The sequence below is a fragment of the Poecilia reticulata genome, linkage group LG1 (assembly GCF_000633615.1).
Source record: "Poecilia reticulata strain Guanapo linkage group LG1, Guppy_female_1.0+MT, whole genome shotgun sequence".
NCBI classification, from domain to species: Eukaryota; Metazoa; Chordata; class Actinopteri; order Cyprinodontiformes; family Poeciliidae; genus Poecilia; species Poecilia reticulata.
Genome location: NC_024331.1, coordinates 30179822 through 30201094, shown reverse-complemented (window position 1 = coordinate 30201094; position 21273 = coordinate 30179822). Strand labels below are relative to the sequence as shown.

Below are 21273 nucleotides of genomic sequence, written 5' to 3'. Positions count from 1 at the left end.
TGTGTGTGTGTGTGTGTGTGTGTGTGTGTGTGTGAGACATTTCAAAACTTAAAATAGTTTTATTTAGGTTTACTTCGTTCCTTCTGTATAATATAGAATACTATAACAATATATTATTAACAGTAATAAACATTAGTGAATAAAAACAACCTTTTTTAGTTAATTTGTATAGTTTTTATCTCTGGTGTTGAAAAAGTTTAAAAACGTTGAAAATGCTTTAACTTTGCTGTGATGTGTCCCAACCTGCAACATGTGTGCAGATCGGACGCTACAAGGCTCCCTTCCATCAGCTCCGCATCTCCTACGGCACCAACAAGGGCAAGAACTACACGGAGGAGGAAGACCGCTTCCTCATCTGCATGCTGCACAAGCTGGGCTTCGACAAGGAGAGCGTCTACGACGAGCTCCGCCAGTGCATCCGCAACTCGCCTCAGTTCCGCTTTGACTGGTTCCTCAAATCCAGGACAGCCATGGTGAATTCAGTCTCCCTGGAGCTTTCTTGATCCGTTTTCCTCTCTTGTCTTGGTTGACATAAGTAAAACTTTAGGGGCTTGTTCTGTCGATGTAGGAGCTGCAGAGGCGATGCAACACTCTGATCACGCTGATAGAGAGAGAGAACATGGAGCTGGAGGAGAGAGAGAAGGCTGAGAAAAAGAAGAGGGGACCAAAGAGCGGCTCAGTAAGTCGGAGCTTGGAGAGATGGGATGTCTGTGCTAAGGCTGAAGCGATTATCGGAATAATTGCCAACTAATTTAGTCATAAATAGACTCAAATAAAATGCCATTTGGTGGAAAACAACAAATTCAGAGCTGTAACCAAGCCAGAATTACATTTTGTATTTAAGATAATTGTCTGTAAATATGCATTTTAGGCAAAACGCCTCGAGCGGCAGTTTAGCTTCACCTGGTTCAGACTTACTGAAGGAATACTGTGGTATACTTTTAAGGCAGCCTTATTTATTAAATAAGAATATTTAATTTCTTATTTAATAAAGGAATTCAATTATTTATTTGCACCTTTTAATGAAGTGGTTAAATGAGAAATCTGTAGAATTGTTAGAAAAATGTATTAATCGATTCCTGAAATCACCAGCAGTTTTACTGACATCAGTCTCACTGAAAGCGTTTCTCCATCTCGCTCTTCTCCAGGCGCAGAAACGTAAAGCAGAGGGGACCCCCGACGGCCGAGGACGCAGGAAGAAGCTCAAGTTGTGAGGCAGCTCACGAAATAAAAGATGACAATTTGACCACGTCAACCAGCTCCAGCGTCATTAGTCCTAGTCTCCGTCTGTCCTGCAGGCTGTGATGATGTACTGTGTTTAAAATCCACCACCACTGATCCGGTTGTTTTTGGGAAGTGTCACCTTACGGGCCTGCGTTGTCGTCACTGACCTGAACACTTCAGCTGTGCTGGTTTAGATTGTTTGTTTGGTAGCTTTGTTTGTTTTTTATTATTAGATGTTAACTGAAATAATTGTATTTATGCCATTTGGTTGCACTGCATTCCATTGCTCAAAATGTACCCTTTGTGGGGTTTTTTTTTTGGAAACATCTGTTCTTGCATCTCTTTGGAGTATAAAATGTCTTTTTGAGCATCACAAATAAATCTCCCCTTTTTATATTAAATCTATTAGCTAAGCTTTTCTATGAAATTAAGCTTTGGATCATATTTGCCCTCAGTAGAATAGGCCATGAACTTCTTTTTACTTTAGATTTATGTTATAATGTGATTCCCTCATCAAAAACAAACCCCATAGCAGCGTTTTGACTCATTCTGCTGCTAAGAACAAATAAGATCAATGGACGGACTGGAGAAGCGTTATGATGGCGTGTTGGAGGTTCTTAAAGAGACGGATACAGTTATGATCCGAAGTCAAATAGTTATTTTTTATATATAACAACTGAAGGGGATGTAGTTGATTTTGATATATGTACCTGCTAAATACATAACTCCTCTTTAAAATGTTTTTCAATGGGGCGTTATTATGTAAATTTGAGTTTTTAGAGTGGCGCAGTCGGTAGAGCTGTTGCCTTGCAGCAAGAAGGTTCTGGGTTCGATTCCCGGCCCCGGTCTCTCTGCATGGAGTTTGCATGTTCTCCCTGTGCATGGTGGGTTTTCTCCGGGTACTCCGGTTTCCTCCCACAGTCCAAAAACATGACTGTTGGGTTAATTGGCCTCTCCAAATTGTCCCTAGGTGTGAGTCTGTGTTGCCCTGCGACAGACTGGCGACCTGTCCAGAGTGACCCCGCCTCTCGCCCGGTACGCTAGCTGGAGATGGGCACCAGCAACCCTCCGGACCCCACTGAGGGATAAGAGTGTAAGAAGATGGATGGATGGACTTTTTAGAGCTTTATATCATGTTAAAATGTCACTCCATCAAAAACAAGCCCAGAGTTACTTTGACTGATTCTCCAGCTGGTTCTGGAACAGTCAAACCGGCCTGGAGAAGCACTCTGATGAGCTGAAGGCGTGAAGTCGAATCCAGTTATTTTTGGTCTATAATGAAGGTAATAGTTCAGATTGTGCTATAAAATGGCACCATGTGCCTGGAAAGTACATAATCATAAGTATTATGCTAAATAGACTTTGAATGCTATTATTCCCTCATTGAAAACACACCAGTGTTTCTTTTGGCTCATTCTGAAGCTGCTTCTAAGAACGATCAAAAACAGCATCAGCGGATGACAGACGTACTGAAGGGGGCGTGTTTTAAAGAGACGGGCCGAGTTGAATGCTTCACAATCTGTCTAAATAAACAGAAGTTGCTCGTCTGCCAAAGTGCCGGGTGTTCAGCTCTAGTGATGTCATCAATCCCATATGTACACAAAGCAGCACTGGATTACATCTTCAAAGCAGTTTTTAACATTATCACATTAATGTAGTTTTTATTTCTCCCTTCATTTGTGAAAAGGAACAATTCAGTAATAAACAAATACATCCCTCTTTAAATAAGACACTTCTTAAAGGAAAAAATGACATCACATTTGGCTGTAAAAATGTAGTTTATCCAAACATTGAATTTGTTACCAAGGACATTTTGCTTCTTTAATATCTTCCTTATGAAAATATTTTCTTTTTCTTCTTGAACTGATCAACAAAACAGACATTTTAAATTGAACCCTCCTTTAATATTTACACAGCTCAATCTGAACAAAGTTGTTTTATGGTGCATTTACAATCCCTTTAACAATGTAGTGCTATTAATCAGCTGACGTAACATTTTATCACATTCATTCAAACCTGCTTTGTCCATTCAGTCTTTTTTACTCTGCTTGTCACAAAACTCAATAATGAATTACAACAATAAAAAATAAAATAAAAGTTATGCATAGAAAAATTGGCTTTTGTGATGAAAGTTTCCATTTAGTTGTGAATTTGTTTCATCTAGGCTGAAAAAACAAAATATTACCAAATACTTTGGTCTAGTTTCTAGTTTAAATATCTTAACTCTTAAAATAAGACAAAACTAACCTGCTTGCAACTTTTTAGCTAAATAAAACAGCTTGTTTTCAGTAAATAATTCTTTAATAATGATTTAGATATTACTAATTCCACTGACAAACTGTTTCACTTATAATATGCTATAATTACAATTCATCTACCAGTGAAAATAGTACTTTTTATATCAACATTAGAGAATTATTCACTTAAAACAAGCGCCTACATATTTCAGGAAATACTAAGACGTTTGAACCAGAGACTAGACCAAAACCATTTAGTAAGATTTTGTGTTTTTTGCAGTGCACTGCATGCATCTGCAAACAGGATAAACTGCAGTATGTTACAGAACAACATTAGATAAACAAGGCCAGTATTTTAGGGTAGAATCCACATATTTCCATAATTCTGAAAAGGCTTCATCGAGGCATAACCAACTGGACACTAGTGTTAAAATGAGCCTCAAAGCTGGGGCGCTGTCTGCATGAGGGCCCTGAGCGCCGACAGCCTTCGCTGTCCACACGTTGCACTCGGCTTTATCCAGTGCTACAATCAAAGGCACAGTGGTGAGGAAGACTGTTGCAGTCTTTTCAAGAGGAGACTGAAGAGGAAGAGAATCGGAGCCCGCATTTAGACCTCAGAGCTGTCTGAACTGCTCCACATGCCTGCAGGCCTGTAGCCTGAGTAGGCAGATGAGGAGGAAGTGGCGTAAGGAGGGAACTGAGCTTCCTTTTCCTTCCTCTTACGCCTCAGCAGCAGAATGACAACGATGGCGATGAGGCAGATGAGCAAGATCAGACCTGCGATCCCCACCAGCATGGGCAGGAAGGTGGTGTCAGCCGGCTCTCTCCCCGAGCTCTCCAGCAGGGGGCGCTCCAGGAGGCGGTCACCGCTGGGCGACCATGGCTGCCGCTGGCTCACCACCATGCGGTCGGATCGGTCCAGAGCGATGTGCTGGATGTTGGTGCCCCGGTTGTTTTTGATGCCGATGTCCTGGACCAGAGCAGGACCGGAGAGCGCCGGGGCGGCCCTGCGTTGGCGACCGCCCGCGTTCGAGGCGCGAGGCTGCGCAACCGAAGAGACGCTGTGTTGGAGGTACTCCACGCTGCGTTTGCCAATGTGACGGTTCGCATTCTCTCTGGAGCGGAGGGTGTAGATGGTGTGGATGAACCATTCCCGACCAGCAGCCACCTGGAAAACAAATCAGGAATGTTTCTATTCTTCCCTCTTAAAGCTGCAGTAGCTTTTATAAAAATACGGTTTTCACATATTTGTTAAAATGATCATTTTGTTGTGACAGTATAATATAAGACATATAATCTGTGAAAAAAAATCAAGCTGACTTCCCCCAGTGCTCCCAGTATTGACTGCAGAAATTCACCACTCAGTCAGAAACAACCAATCAGAGCCAGGAGGCGGGTCTTAGTGCTGTTAATCACTCTCGTCACTCACCATTTATTTCTGTTGGAGCTGATTAGCTGAACCCTCAAGAAGACTGTAGACTGTTTTGGTAGTGCTAATGACATTTGGTTTTTATTTCCAATCTGTGAGGCACTAGTGCTTTTTTTCTTAAATCAACATTTAAGAATTAACTTCTATCTCTTGAAGTTACTTGTAAGCTGGTTTTGTCTTATTTCAAGTGTACTAAAATATTTCCACTAGAAAGTTGAGCAAAAATACTTGATAAAATATTGTATTTTTGAGGTGTGTTTTTAAAAAGCAGGAGGAAAACTGAACAAAGACCTGAGAGATGCATCATCTTCAAGTTTTCAGAAAAAAAACAATTTTTTTTCCCACTTCCTGTTGTCTGAGAGACACTGACCTGAAAAAGTGGTGAAGAAGACAGCATAAAACCGTCTGACCCTGGTTGCGTGACCAACGTTTGAGCTCCAGGTGCATCTTGGGCCAGTTTGGCCTTAAAAGCAACGTCCCCAAATGCTGAAGATTGAGTCTCTGGCTGGGCTTTGTCCTGAAGAACAACATGCATTAAAATTACAACAAGTAACAGCAACAAATCTTCTAAAATACCTAAAATTTTGCTGCATCCTACCAAGATCTTGAATCTGTAGAGCAGAGAGGGAGCGTCTGCCAGGCAGCCATACTCCCTGTTGGTAGGGTTGTACTTGGGGACGTATCCGTCCGCCCCAGTGCAGAGGAAGACCTTCTCAATGCTGCAGGAGAAGGAGTCGCCCAGGTTCTGGACGGGGTCTACCATAACACGGCCGTAAATCATGGAGCCTGAWACAAAACGACAGCAGATMTGTGAGAGTCTGAAAGTCACAAAGGTTGTAGTATTCTGTGGCTCCACTAGAGGGCAGTGGTGTTCAACCTTCTGAAAAAGCAGCATCAGTTCCTTCTCCAAAGCCCATGGAGCCGTCAGACAGCCAGAGCTCTTTCTTAGACAGCAGGAACATCTGAGTGTTTAGACTAAATTCAGCCGCCACTGGGTCGCTCACCTACAAGAGAAGGATGACACGTCCAACAGGCCGTTACTCCAGAGGTGAATCAAGGTCACCAAGTCATTTTATGCACCACTAATCTGGARCAAACTTCAAGAAAACTGCAAAACAGCTGAAACTCTGAGTTCATTTAAACCACCCAGCTGTTAGGAGTCGCTTTTGGTGAAAAATAACTGGAAMAMCGCTCATTATATTTGATGATGGCATTTGACAAAACGTGATGTTTAGTGTTTGTTTCATAATTGTTACGAGGCCTGTCGCAATAAACAATACATTTAATTGCATGATAAATTAAAACAAGCTCAYTGTTTTTCTCTTTTCTCTTTTTTTAACCAAAAWCTGGATGATAAAAGACTTTAGCCTGGTGCTTTGCTCTTAACCAACATCTTTTTTTAAGAAYAATTTTGTCTACAGAGACTTCATAATTCATTTTATTTGTTGTTTTGTTTATTTATTTGGGGTATTTAAAATGTCTTCCAGTTAAATATTTGGTAGAATTTAAAGTTTATTGATACATGAATAAGAGTTCTTGCATTATTTGCTATTATCATTACAGTACTTAAAAATGGCCTCAAAACAACAATATTATCGTTTATCACAATAACTTCTCGGATAATTTATCATCCAGCAAAATTTACTATGGCGGCAGGTTATTGGTTAGTGTATTGTTTTTATGGTGTAAAACACTTTCAATGTCCTTGTTGCTGAAATGTGCTGATTAAATAACTTGACTTAAACTTTTAGATCAAGGATCTTCCACTTTTTAGAAACAACTTCTAATGTGTTTTTTTAAACCAGTTTTATGTAGRTAGGCTTTGGAGTTGTAAAGCATTCACACAGAAGTCTTATTGTTGTCATATTTAAGTAGTAGYATGAACGACCACTCAAAAAGAAAAAAATAAAATAAAATTTCACCAAAGAGCTGGAATTGAGCATCAAGGCCTCCTGTAGTGCCGATACTGTTCACAACACATTTCAATTTCCATTTGCTCAAAGAAAAACTTGTTCTGCTGAATTGTTCCCTGAGTAACTAGTGCGGTTGATGTACCTGCTGGAAGCGAATGTCCATGTCAAAAGTGAGCGCCTCTCTCGGGTGGCAGACAGGAGGGATGCTGAACTCTCCATTGGGCGACGCGATGCAGGGAACCAGCTTCACTGTGTAGGTCCCAGAGTAATCCCGCACCTACAAACCAGGCGCCCAGTGAATCGCTGGGAGCATTCAGCTGCTTCTCCTTTTAAGGGTGGAAGAAAATGACTCACTGCAAAATCTGAGACGAAACTCCACTGCTGCATGGGCTGGTTGTAGGTCGGTTCAGTTCTGACCAACGCCAGGGTAAAGGTCAGTCCGGGAATGTCGGCACACATTACCAAGGATGACACACTGGTTCCTGAAGACAAATACGAATGCGGGCAGCATTATACCTAATCTAAACAGCAAGTCTGTTAATATTTATAGGGGCATTCTTGGAGCCGCAGGCTTCCCGACTGTAGATGCTGCAGGGTCACTTCAACATTTGGTTGAATGACCTTTGGCAGTTTCACAAGAGAAAGACCCCAGAGGCGGAACTCCACAAATAGATGAAGAGAGGATGTTGGCCACAGAGTAACCCAATATGCTCCTGCTTGTACAGAATTATCCTTCGGGACAAGTTTAGGGTATGAATGTATGCATGAGGGCGCCAAGCTCATACCTGGATGAGACATAACAAACTGTCCCCTGAAGCGAGCCTCGGTCTTGAAGTTGACCACCAGGCGTCCCTCCTCGTTTATGCGCATGCTGGTGGGATACATGGCTCCTATAGCAACAGAAGATAACAATGTTCTCGACTTTACCACATTAGCTGAAATTACAAAAATAAATTTGCTTAATGGAAACGGGCCAAGTTTGAAAAAAACGTCACATTTTTCAATAAAAAGCTTTTTTGGTCTTATCAAATTGATGCAATTGGAAAAACTGCAATGGAAAGTTTTTTTCGCATCACAACAGTCACATGACCAACAACTGAATGTTGCTACAGGTGGAAACAGCGAAGAWGAAAACARGAAGTGGTAATCTGACAATTGCTTTTTCTGTCAATGTGCAGCTGGATCCATCAGAGCTCTCACAGCATCACAACATAAAAAGTTGTGTCATTTGAAAGTGTTGAATCCATCRCTCTTCTGTAAAAATTGCCAACTACAAGTTCCCCAAAACGCTGCATATGCAGCTGCTCTTACATGACATCTCCTCTGATAGCTGARATATATATAATGTAACTGTTTATATTTGTCGTTGCCACAATTTTTAATGACATATTGTGTGAACAAGATTACTCATGTGTGATCTTAATTAAATTTCTTATTTCACGGCAACACCACAATTGTGAAATGGTGTTTTTATGACATTTGCAGAATAGCGAGAAAGATTTGTAATGGAAACGCAGCTACAGTTTTCTTGGCAGGGACTAGCAGAGGAGAGTTGAAGTACCTTGTAGTTCAGCTTCAGGCGGGCTGCCGATGCCGTCCTGCCACAGAATGGCCGTGTCATAAACGAAGGTCAGCTTAAGCTCCGACTGCAGGTCAAAGTGCTGCCAGCCTCCGACAGCGACAGGGGAGTGGAARACGTAGGACACAAACAGAGGAACCCGCAAAGTGACGAAGGACTGGACCAGGTTCAACACCTGGATGGTAAGAAAAAAGAACATCCTGGAAAGTTAATCAGTTCCTATCGAAAAGAAAGTACAGCTTCTTTCTTATCATACTTGATTTTGTAGAATCTCAACTGTACAAAACACACAAAATGTATTTATTCACAAAAATGAAGCCAAAGGGATTTGGCGTCTTGTAGAGCCACTTATAGCAGCAAAAACAGTAACCAGTAGTTTTCTGTAGGACTCCATCAATCTGTTACGTTGTTGTGAGAGCCATYGGACATTGTAACATCCTTTACTCTCTCATAACAAAATGTTAATCCTATTAGAATAATTCTGCAGATTTTTAATTTACCACTTYAGGTTACAAGATCAGAAATATACAAAAKATGCAAATAAACTCAAATTCAATTCCATAAATTCAGTAACAAAGGATGGACCTGCAGCTTAACATTTAGAGGGCGTGGCCAGCTGCAGCTGTTTTGAACTTAAAGTGACAGAGGCATTAAAACAGCTCATTCTGAAATCTCATTATCTAAAAATAATTTGTGCAAAAACATAATCAGCATGTCTTATACAGCCCATATACCCGTTCTAACCTGATTAAGGAAGCATAATAATAAAGGTGGAACCAAAATGAAGATCATTGTTGCATGTGAAGAAAGAAAGGGAAGCTCTGCTAGTCTTAGAACATTATTCAAGCTGTGAATCACGGAAAGCAACCTAAAGCTAAACCACCAGTTACATCACAGGATTACTGTGGACCTTTAATAAAACAGAACCAGCTGACCTGTCCGTCAGTGCCGATGGAACCGCCGCAGTCGTTGAGCAGCTCGGACRTGTCGTAGTAGCTGGTGAACTCCCAGAGGCAGGCTTCCAGGTTCAGGTTCCTGTAGAAGCGCAGTGAGTTGGCTGAGCGCATGGCGGTGCTGTACTGGTACGGCGACGTCTCCCCGATGATTTCTGGGTTCTTTGTTGCGTCTGTGATGAAGCCGTAACCGGTTTGGATCTCATTAAAGTCCAGCAGGTTGGAGCAGCGGTGGTTCCCCACGCGTGTGCCGTCCGGGCTCAGCGTGAGCTCAAAGTTAGACAAAGGCCTGGTGGAGATGACCGGGAGCATTCCTGGGGAAGGAAAAGCAGCTCAGCATGGATTATTTTGATCAATATGACCAARCAACAATAGTTGTGTACTGAGATAATTACCATCCATGTGCGGCATGTTGATGGTCAGTTTGATAAGGTTGGGGAAGTCTGGATCATCTGGACCCGTGTAGCGGATCTTCGCAGAGAAAGGTTCTGCTCCGACAGTTCCCGGGATGCGAGGCTGACACATTCCTGGCATTGAAATCAATTAACAATGAATTAACTCACAGCTGCAACTAACAATTATTTAAGTTATGGATTTCTCTACCATTTTCAACCATTATCATTATTTTGAAGATGAATTGATTAATCAGACAAAAAGCTGTCACATTTTATAGAATATTAAAAATACATTAAAGATTCAAGTCATTTGGTCTATTTTGTAAATGAGAAAATTATAATTTTATTGSCTAACAGATGGCGATAAAATGCCATATTCGCCTAATGTTGCATTCTTTTAGTGTACGCTTGATCATTTGTTGCAAAATCTGAGCCCTACTGCTTGACTGGTCATCAATACAGCATATGGCTAATCTGGYGACTATTTTATATTTGAACAAGGTGAAGCTAAAGCTGTGCCACTTCAGTTTTGGGTAAAACATATTCACAAATGTTTTTTTTAGTCCATCTTAAATGCAAAATGTGTGTATTTTTGATACAGTTTTGGCTTAATTACTCTGAAAATGTTCTTCTTTCAGCAAATAACTTTTTAAAATCTGTATAAATCTGTAATTATTTATATTATTATCCGATTAATCGTTTCAGCCCCAACTCACAGAGGTATCCATTTGAACTGAGAGCTTCGTCTTCTAATACTCGCCTTCCTCYGTACTGATAACAAAGATGGGACTGGACAGTTCTAARCCAGCGTCTCCGTTGGTGTTGAAGGCTCTTGCTGCGCACTGAACTCTGGAACCAGCTTGAAAGTAGATGGAGTCCAAGGTGATGGATTTGGTGTTGGTGAAGAAGGTGTTGGTGTCCACCTCCCTCATGGGGCTGGTCACTCCGTCTGGTCCGGTTGGAGCGCTGATCAGCCAGCGGTACTGGGTCAAAGTGTCGTTGATGTTCTCTGCAGAGCAGATGGAACCCGTTTTATCAAAGTCGTGGTACTTTGGGTTGCAGGCCTGGAAGCAAAGAGGAAGAGATTAAAAATCAACTTTAATATAAGTTACATTTTGGACWTAAGTGGATGGACCAGARGAAGCAGGACTGCACCCACCGTCACACACACRACAGGGTATCCGTTGGGTGGGCTGGGCCGGTCTCGGGTTCTGGCCGTGTCGTCGTACATGAGGAGAGACACCACATGAGGCACTGCAGGGAACGTGACGTCTGCGACGCTGTCCATCTCCTCAATGTACACTATGGCCTTGTTCATCTGGCAGGAAGAGGAAAACATTCGCTCCATGAACATGTGGGAACTGTAACTTCTCCGACAAATAATGGTGACGAAGAAATTTGCMTTCATTYATTCAKTGAAAGCTCTTTCTGTTGCTTTTGTGGTTTAATTTCTCTCCAGTCGCCTCTTACAGGAAGTGAAGAGATTTAATCTGCAAGTTTTGATTTATTAAAACTTGCAGTTTCTGAGCTTCAGACTTTTTTTAATCATCTCAAATATTTTCATACAAATKTTATCTCTAATTTTGGTCATTCTAAATACATCTGTGATCCATATCTGTAATTCTGTCAGAAAGTTTTAAAATCTCTCACTCAGGCCAWCACATGTCTCTGTTTTTCATTGGGTATGAAGATCATTTCTGCACCTAATTTTAATTCGTACACGTCTTTCAGACTCTAATTATAATCAGAGATCAAATGGGAGTGGGTGAGATTCCATAAGTGCAGATTTAAATCAGAGAACACTGTGCTCCTTTTGGGATTTACAGTTTTAATTACGATATAATGAAACGCAAAACAATTTTGGAAGTGATAACCTATTTCCAACCTGAATGGCATGTGGCTGCTGCAGAGCGGATGGGTAGAATGTCCCAGTTCTGTTTATAGGTTTGTCTTCTGTTGGGCTCTGCAGCATCTCATTCCAGAGGGAAAAGCTTTTTAAAGGCCTGAGCTTCGGCTGTGCTGACAGCACTGCCAGCTGCTGCCTGCCTATTTTAACACGGGCTGACACCAGGGGATGCGTGTTCTCGTGCGCAGCCGTGCAGAACGCTGCTGGTTTCTATTTGTTTTTGTGCGCCACGCGGTCTTTGGCTCACCTGTATTTCAGCCACCATGTTGTCGTCAGGCTTCATGTGAACCGTGAAGGCTTCTCTCATCTCTCTGTGACCGTCATACAGGATCTCGATTTCAACAAAATGTTCCTTCTCACCTTCCTTGAACTCCACATCTGAAACGCAGAGCGGGAGGTGAGCACCGGGCAGCTGAAAGGAGCAGAAAACAGAAACCCAAACCGGGGCCTCTTACCCTCAGACAGCGGGTTGTAATCCTCTCCAGACGTGGCAGAGCCGTCCTTCGTGTGCACCCGCACCACGGACAGTTTTGATGTGTCTCCAAAACGCAGGATGGGGATCTTCACTCTGGCCACCTCACCTTTGACCTGAGGTTCTCGCAYGCTGTATTTGATCTCAGAAAAACGGATGATGGGCTCTAAAAATAGGGATATGCATACAGCAAAACTGTGAAAGAGCATATTTTTTCACACAAATAAACTTAAGTTTAGCTCATATCGACGGAAAGTACGACGAACTAGTACATTTACACCAAAAATATTTTAAAACAAACAAAAAGTGGAAATTTCTGAGTTTAAAGCGTCAAAAATTTGCAAGAAAAAGAACTTAGAAAATTTGACATTAATTTATGAAAACATTCCAGAAAAAAAAAAATGTAAATTTCTGAATTTTGGACTTCGAAACTCAGAAATAACCAAGATTTTTTTTAGAAGCTCAAGAATGATAAAAATATGTTTATTAATCTCCATATTTTTAATTATGTAAGATCACTTTCTTGTAATAGAAAATGTTAACTACAATACAAAGTATGAGTTTCTTTACAACTAAACGTTTATGCTAAGTAGAACCGCGCTTATCCAAAGACTTTTACTGAAAAGCCAACTTTACTTCACCCAAATCAGCTTTTGTGTAATTTATTAAACTCTTCTAAATAAAAAAATGAGCCTGAATCCTGTTTCTATGACTGAGCATAGATTTGTTTCACCAATTCAAAATTATTTTGACAACTAGATGCATTTCATACTGTCTTTCTTGTCTGTGATGGTGACCAGCGCGTCCTTCTGCTCCCCGATCGAGGCTCCGTACGGGGATTTGCTCTTCGGACTCCCCAGCACCAAGCGGAACTCCTCATCTTCCTCATGGACCGAGTCGTCCATCAGGCCGACCACACACGGCTTCTCCGACTCGCCTAGCAAAGCAGAAACATTCAGATAACACAAGAGTTGACAACAGGGACAGTGAGGTTTAATGATTTCCCACCTGGCAGGAAGGTGATGATGGAGGCGTCGGTGTTGGGCCTCTCGCTGTAGTCCATCATAACCTGAGCRGATCCCTGYCKKGTGTAGCAGCGCACTGTGGATCTGAGGCTGATGTCTCCGCTGCGGTACACCACGGCRCTCACTTCGCCGTCAGATTCATCCACCTGGTAGCTCCCCTCCTTAAACTGAACCTTTGGCACTGAAACAAAACCGTTCTGTTACAAGACGATCACCGTACGTTYAGAAGAGACAGTAACTGAAAGTTTGGGTTGGTGTCCAGAGGTCCGGATCAGCAAGAACTCTGACCCAGTTAGTTTTCATTATCAAAACAAAAGCAAATCGAAGAGAAAATAGACAATCTGAAAATGCATTGAGTAAATGAAATGTCTGAATCTAAATCAATTTGAGAAAAAGATATAAATTCTGAAAAACWGTTTTATCAGATTTTTAAATGTAAACTTCATATAAATATGTCTACAATAAAATCATATGCTAATAACAATAAATATATTTATTTATTTTGACCAAATAAGACCATTAAAGTAAACTCATAAAAAAATTTCAGAAAGCAAAAACTCTGAATCCACCATATTATTATAATATTATTAAATATCAGTGTGATATAAAATCAATCAACTCTATGACCTTTTCAGATCAATGGTAATAATTCCTGCACTCACAGTCAGTGACAGTGTCGTTGATGGTGATGGTCGTCTTGCTCGGCTCTCCTAATACAGAATTCATGGGCATCCTCAGCACGAGGTCAAAGGTCTCGGGCCCCTCCAGTTTTGGCTGACCCAGGTCATCCAAGATGGTCACCCTAAATGTCTGCATGGTGACTCCTGGAGCGAAGTCCAGGTTGCGACTAATGCCGACATAGTCGAGTCCAGCTAAAAGACAGAGAGGAAGAAGGTGGTTCATCAGAGTGACTGGGAGTCACGGATGTCGYCAAAYCGGATGTCTGACCTTCTGCAGAAACAGSATCGCTCTTTCTGGAACGAACCGTAACCGTGGCGGCCTTGGACAGGTCAGTACCCGTCCTCCAGACCTTCACCTCCACATAGCCTGAACTCTCCTCCACAACATATTCAGGCTCCCCAAAGTACAGCGAAGGCTCTGTGAGAGAACAGACAAAAGGATTTCAACTAAAACAGCTAAACTTCTCAAAAGACACGGAAAAAACACACAATCTTACCAAATATTTTTAGTCTGGTTTCTGGTGAAAAATTGAAATAYAGCCAAACTAACTTACAAATATWTTTTAGCAAGATATAGAAGATTGTATTRAATAAATATATCCTTAATACTGATGAAAAATGACTGGTCCTGATAATGGATTATCAGGGTCATAACAAAAAAGTCATAATATTACAATTATTAGGTCAAAATACAAAATAAAGTTGTAGTACTAAGAGAATAATGTAATATTTTGAGAATAACGTCATAATATTACCACAATAGTTGCACGACTTTATTCTCATACAATTTTATTCTTGTAATATTATGACTATTTTTGTCATTTTTATTTTTTAGTTTTGTTATTTCATCATAAAAAGTAACTTACTAGTGAAATAATCTACCAGTGGAACTAGTACGTTTTTAATGAATAATAAGGGAATCATTGACGTAAAACAAGCTCCTATGTCTTGCTGAAAAGTTACCTGAAAGGTAGTTCTGTCTTAGTTCAAGTGCACTAAAATATATGCACAAGAAACAAGACTATAAATACTTGGTAAAAGTTTGTGTTTTTGTAGTGAATATTCTTTTTTGTCCATTCAAAGAGGAAGAAAAACAACGCTGGACACTGGGACGTTCTCTGAAGTACATTCCAGTAGTTTTGCTGTATAGTTTGACAAAACTATAGTTTAGCAAAAGCCATTATTTCTGTTTCGCCACAGGAAGAGAGCYGTCATTCTTATCCTCCTCTCCGTCAGCATTCCTCCCCCTGCTCCTATAAATCCAGACAGCGCTGTCTGAACTCCAGGCCAAAGGGCCGAGGATACACCTGAAGAATGAGGCGTGCGCTTGTACATGCATGCAGACTGACRTGGAGGGATGTTCCAGCTTCGTGCCGATCCAGAGGCTGATAAGAAGCACGGGCAGGGAGACCAGGAGGCRACCGGCCACTTTGCAAAAAGAAACAGGCCAAGAATTCAGAGTGCTGGAAYGAAAAGTCCATTAATCTCTCGTCRCTTTTGCATTAAGCGGCTTTTCGTCACCCTGTGTCCGGTGAGAGCTCTTTGAGATTAACTGAAAGATGGGCAGGTTTAGAGCTGCAGTCTTTAAACACTAAGGCTGCAGAAGAAAAAATAAACACATAYATCAKTATCCTTACTTGCAAGGAATTAACATGAACAAGATTTAGGCTGCCAGGTTGTACGACAACATTTTGATGTTTGTGGAAAAGAGCTCACTCCATAATTACCATCTCACCATCGTTCTCACTGCGCATGGTGGAAGAAAAACCTGCAGGATTCATCCAGCTTTGAYAAAGACGTGTGCAAAACCTTTATCTTCCAAAGTGTGTAAAACAAATGATCACTTGCATGAAAGTCTCCTTAAAATGATCTGCTATTAGCTACACCAGYAGAYTTTATTTGAGAAACATTTATTTCAATCGAACSAAGTGTTTCAGGTGTGAAAACACCACAGGGCAAAGAGCAGCAATGAATTTTTCTGCTACATTTGCTCTACATTTCTGGAGTGTGAACATAAATATAATCTCTAGCAGAGGCTGCAGCACTGCTGGCACATTTTCAGCTCCACTCTGCTTGTATTCACTGCAGAGGCAGGCGACAAAGCTGGAAATGAGCCTGRAGATCAATGGGATGAGGAGTCAGACAAATACAKTAACAATGGAGGCTAAATGCTGGCAAGAACCCAAACCTGAAGTTTACTCAGGCGGACAGATGCTTTAACACACTCACACACATATGGAGGCACTGAAGCAGATTTATGGCGTTATTTCAGGACCCACCAAGAAGTGGAGCCACAACAGAGGTTCMGACAGAGGTGTCCTCTCTTGTTTTTCACATGTCTGGAAATGTATGCGGTTTGTTTAGACAGTAACTTTAATTATACTTTGATGTAATGCAGTAAATTACTTGAAGTGAGTGGGAGGGAGAGGCAAATCTGAAGAGTCAGAAAACCTCAAAAGAAACAGACAGAGAGGTCTTGAATTCCAACAAGCAGATGGGACAGAAGGAAAACATGTCTGTCATGAGGACAACGGTCCCTGTTGCTCCACCACCTGTCTTCTAGGCTTTGTGAAGAAAAGGATACACCAACGATGACCTGGAGGTCACTTTTTATSTGGGTGCAGCATAACAGCGTCTGTTTAAGGTAACACCTGTCTGCCRTTACCCTGTAAAGATGCRGGCAGCCAGGCCAATGTATGGAAACGAGAACGCTGTGTTGYCTCATCATCTTTGTTAAAGTCGCCGTCCTCTCAGACACCAGAATCRACACATAAAGCGTCRAAGGCTTTCAGGGAGCAGGATTACTCACATCTGACCCTCATGCAGCTCTGAGCCTAAACATGGTCTGATTCCAGCCTTGGAAAAAAATGCAAGAATTTTATTTTGCAATGCTAAATTCCACAAAAGASTWTYGGCACCATATTAAATTATGAGAAAAAAGTAATAAGGAATTCTGCATTGCATAGAAACTGAAGAGCTGATTTAGAAAAACATGTCCAGTTGAAAGAGCACCACCCATCACTCTTAAGATAATGCTGTTTTAAAACTACAATTCTCAAGCTATATGTAACCTCAACAAACTTGCTAATTGTCAAAAACAGCAACATTTGTCAATTAGCAGAAATTGCTATTTTGTGTATCTACGTAAAAAACTGTTTTTTCTGCCTCGTTTAATGAATTAGGGGTTTAGTATTTTAAACAAACTGAAAAACTCAATTCTCCACTCACCATCATCGCTGTCTGCCAAAATTGTGACTTTGGCGGATGGGAAACTGGCGCCCAGCTGGCCGCCCATCGGCATACTGAGGCTGACGTTGAAGCTCTCCTCTTCCTCGTAAAGGGAGTCATCGATGATGATGATTCGGCAAACTTTTTCTCTCTCGTCCTTGTCGAAGCGCAGCACGCTGGTGTGGTCCTCAGCACGGGTGATGTAGTCGGAGTAGGAGAGGACAGTGGTGGGTATGGTGCCGGTGGCGGTACCTGTGGATTATCAGGAACTTTATTTTCGTTGGTGGACAAAAGGAGGAAATGAAGTTTTTCGTCTTTTAAAAACAGGCTCTTCTCACCTTGCTGAGTGAAACAGACAACCATAAGTTCCTGGCTGGCATCGCCTGATCGCCTGACTGGCACTAGTAGCTCCCCAATATCCTCCTCTATCTTGAATTCTGCTTGTGGAATGAAAACTGTTGATTCTGTTTGGGAAGAACGACACAGAAAAACCAATTAATTGTGGTTTTATTTTAAAAAACAAAAAATGAACCAGTCTTAGTGGAGAAAAGTTTTCTCCACCATGACATTCCTACCATCTCCAGGATCTACAATCTCCACTGTTGCAGTATCAGGGTACTCCAGCACCGCCATGACCGGGTCCGACAGCTGAATCTCAAAGGTCTCTGAGGTCTCAAACTCCTGGTCAGTGAAGATCTTCACCCTCCAGCTCGCTGTCGTCTGGCCTGGGTTGAACTGGACTTGCTTCTGAGCTTTGCCACGGAAATCTTTGTCTTTCTCAGCTGAGCCATCTTTTGTTCCAATACCTGAAAGAGAGAGAAACCCACTGAAGTGTGAAGTTAGGAACTCAGATTCATTTATTTAAAACAAATTAATGCAATGCAAACTGAGGCAGAGAAGACAGGCAGATGGGTTTTTTCCGACCAGCAGATTCTTGCAGGATTTGCTCACATTTTCTCCTATCTGGGATGTTTCTTATCCTTTTCAACAACCCTTAATTTAAAGTAATCTTAAACAATCTACTCGTATTAAAATTGTGATAAAAAAAACTACTACTTCTTTTGTAGGTAACCATATGGCACAGCATTTATAGCGCCACAAACTTAAATACTGTTCTTGAAAAACATTAGTATTGGAAATAAGCTTTTTCAGGATGCCACACATTTAAATAAGTGTGATTTATATCACTGAACTGTGCCTGGATACTTAATTTAGTCACAATATTTCAGCCTGAAGCTCACACTTTGTAGTTTTGTTACCCAATGGGATGAGAATTAACCAATCATTGTGGAGAAATTGAAATATTTGGCTCACAACTCCCCCGTCCCTGTAACATCGGCAAATAAAGAGCAAGTGTTTCCAAATGCGCAGGATTGGTTGTTCTTGTTGAAAGGAATAAACACAGTGAAGGAGTTTTAAAAAGAATAATAAGTGCCTGTATTTGATGGGAATTTGCACTACATATATAAAGTGAATTAAACTGAATATTTACCTGAAAACAAAAAAGAAACCAAATATTTTTTACATTACATTGCAACACTTACTGACAAAAGAGGTTTCCCCCAGGAAGCCTCTGCGTTTCAGCGTCACCTCCAGGAATTTGGCGTCTTCATCCACTAAGTAGTATTCCCGCTCCAGAGAGATCCAGGCCCAGTTAAGACGGAACGGCTGCGGCTTGAGTTTGTTTCCACCTGCAGAGGGAGAAAAGGGCCTTCATTCAAAGATCCTTTACTGTGCCACAATCGACTTTGTTCTCATTACGAGCCAGTGAAGTGTGTAAACTGCAATCTGCAGAGAGCTCAAAGATAAAAGACAGAAAAGAGACTTTTTCATTTCAGGAGGGAAACATGATAAGTTAATACCAAGATTTCCTGAAACCGATCTTAACGCCAGCTTAAGAAGTCTCACAAGTTTCCTCTATTTCCACATCTAGAGGATTTTAATAGTTTTCTTTCCAAACTTTACTGACGCAAGTGTAAATGACAAACTTATTCTACATTATGGAGCAGCAGCAGTTGACTCTTATGTAAATTGTTTAAAAGAGGTGTGTAATTTTCAACACTACTGAGGTGTATAAGATGAATATCAGAGGAATATTCAAGCTGTATGAAGGTTTTAGATTGGTAAGTGCTTTTACTATGCAGATATGTTACCCATTCGTTCCAGCTGCTAATTTAAAAAAATAAATAAGACATAAGAGAAAGATATGAAGCTGAACATAATACAGTAGCTTTATTTATCTTTTTAAAGAATATAATTCAGTCCTTCATCTGACATGCAGGGTCAAGAAATGTCTGCGTGAAATGTCTTTTGAAGTTTTTAGCAGTTAAAGAAAAGGTCTAGTTATTTTACAGGGAATACACTCAGAGACTGATGTTAACAATATTTAATAATACTAACTGTGCTAAAAGAGACAAGAGATCATTTACAAAACTGCAGAGTTGTTTTTGTACTGGAATATTAGTGTGATCCTGTCTAACTGCAGAGCTGCTCAACGTTGACTGCTCTCCTTCATAAACACACTTTGACATGTGCAAAATATGTAAAGGAAAAAAAAACTTTGGTGAGGTATAATCTATCTTTGAAAGAATAACCTGACTAATTTCACTGTATTTCTAAATTTTTCAGATATATATATAGAGTGAAAAAAAATTATTTTCAAGACCGAATTTCAACTTATGCAGAAAGTTGAAGAAATGACTTTTGATTGGAGTAAACTCAGTCCAAATGACGCTTTAACTTGCCTCTCCTCCAGTCAACACCAGAATCAACCACTTCCTTGAATAGATTAAGACAGTAAGCAAAAAAAAAGAAAGAATGGAAACGAGTTGAAAAAACAAAATGTTATGTTTAGTCATCCCCATTTAGGAGCTCAACAGCTTAGACAACAGTAGAATGACCAAAAAAAGAGATCAAAACTAATTTTAGGATATTTAAAGAAGACCAATGTTAAACTTTTTGAACAGCCTTCTCCGATCCCTGACTTCCCACTGAAAATCATGCTTACAACCAAAATCCATGCCAGGGAACCACCTACTTTAAATGAACACTAACAACTCCAGGAAAAAGTTAAATATCCAGTCAAATGTATGTCAGAAACTTATTGGTGGCTCCAAAATGCTGTGAAACATTCCACAGGACATTTAACCAACTCGTTCAAATGTAATGCAAAACAAATATCACACTCAATAAGAAGTATCTAAAGCTCAAGGGCCCATAACTCTGATCCAAAACCTTAACCTCCTTAATCCACACTATCTCATGACTCAAATAATCCCTCTAACTGTCAGATTAGTTTAGCTTGTAGGTTTGGAGTTCGATACTTTAGGAATAGTTAAGATCACAGGTTTCTCCGGTGTAATTGGAGCTGATCCTGCAGTAAGATGAGCCTGGTGTGGCGGCCCGTGACATGTGACGGGAAAAGGGTCAGACTTAGCAGATTCTTCTCTGAGTTCTGGTCAAGGAGGTTGGGAAATGAGTTTTGCACAGCTAGTCACACTGACTGCAGCCTCATTGACCTAAATCTCTTCAAGAAAGAGGAAAGTTGCTTGGCAATACGGTTAGAAAACCTAAAAGCTTTAAGAATGGCAGAGACCACTTCAACAAATCAGTAAACATAACTAAAAATTGAAAAACACAACATATTCCAAAACACAAAAACATTAACTAAGCACAACTACAAATTAAGAAAAAACGGAAGAAGCCTCAATGGGAAACTTGAGACATTGTTGATTGGATGGCGCCACTTTTGACTTTAGAACTGGAAATTATTCTGGGATTCACTCTCTCTTAGTTAGATAGGAGGATAGACATGTATTGCCCAAATTATATAAAAATAAAAAATAAAAAAAAGAAAAGCTGAGATTTGTAGTATGTCCTCATTCAGAATATTCCTGGATAGCTGTAGCTATGTTTGCATCACCGGTAGCATTTATATTTCCAACAAATGTCCCAAAATAGGGCTGGGCAATAATCAATAACACTATGGTGATAGAAACACAATGAATATCAATAGATAATATGTCTGATGGAATATTCAATAATTTCAGTGAACTCCGATCCAGAACCGCACAGCACTCTGGGGGATGTAGGCAAAGGAAAGGCTTTAGCTGTTCAACCTCTTACAGTTAAGGTTAGTTGGACTAACTCACTCACTCTGTGGTTACCTAGCAACAACCTGCTGAGTCACAAGAAGTTTCAAATTTGCCCAAACTTCGGTTACCTAGCAACAA

The 21273-nt window shown here is 40.7% G+C and overlaps 2 protein-coding genes across 2 annotated transcripts in view; one reads left to right on the top strand and one right to left on the bottom strand.

Moving 5' to 3' along the window:
* The window catches only part of smarca5 (SNF2 related chromatin remodeling ATPase 5), an 11286-nt gene extending 9661 nt beyond the window's left edge, over positions 1–1625 (top strand). The window contains exons 22-24 of the mRNA XM_008420070.2: positions 261–473; positions 569–679; positions 1149–1625. Of these exons, the coding sequence (XP_008418292.1) occupies positions 261–473; positions 569–679; positions 1149–1214 (390 nt within the window). The 3' untranslated portion in view covers positions 1215–1625. The remainder of the gene's footprint in view (positions 1–260; positions 474–568; positions 680–1148) is intronic.
* A 1836-nt stretch (positions 1626–3461) lies between these two features.
* Positions 3462–21273, bottom strand: part of frem3 (Fras1 related extracellular matrix 3) — a 36976-nt gene continuing 19164 nt past the window's right edge. The window contains exons 3-24 of the mRNA XM_008420082.2: positions 18586–18732; positions 17617–17847; positions 17380–17505; positions 17042–17293; positions 14082–14231; positions 13796–14005; positions 13117–13314; positions 12881–13045; positions 12092–12274; positions 11884–12014; positions 10890–11048; positions 10491–10794; positions 9731–9862; positions 9318–9649; positions 8365–8557; positions 7589–7693; positions 7158–7285; positions 6946–7080; positions 5768–5894; positions 5489–5676; positions 5261–5407; positions 3462–4629 (exon numbers count right to left, since the gene is read on the bottom strand). Coding sequence (XP_008418304.1) covers positions 4069–4629; positions 5261–5407; positions 5489–5676; positions 5768–5894; positions 6946–7080; positions 7158–7285; positions 7589–7693; positions 8365–8557; positions 9318–9649; positions 9731–9862; positions 10491–10794; positions 10890–11048; positions 11884–12014; positions 12092–12274; positions 12881–13045; positions 13117–13314; positions 13796–14005; positions 14082–14231; positions 17042–17293; positions 17380–17505; positions 17617–17847; positions 18586–18732 — 4304 coding nt within the window. The 3' untranslated portion in view covers positions 3462–4068. The remainder of the gene's footprint in view (positions 4630–5260; positions 5408–5488; positions 5677–5767; positions 5895–6945; positions 7081–7157; positions 7286–7588; positions 7694–8364; positions 8558–9317; positions 9650–9730; positions 9863–10490; positions 10795–10889; positions 11049–11883; positions 12015–12091; positions 12275–12880; positions 13046–13116; positions 13315–13795; positions 14006–14081; positions 14232–17041; positions 17294–17379; positions 17506–17616; positions 17848–18585; positions 18733–21273) is intronic.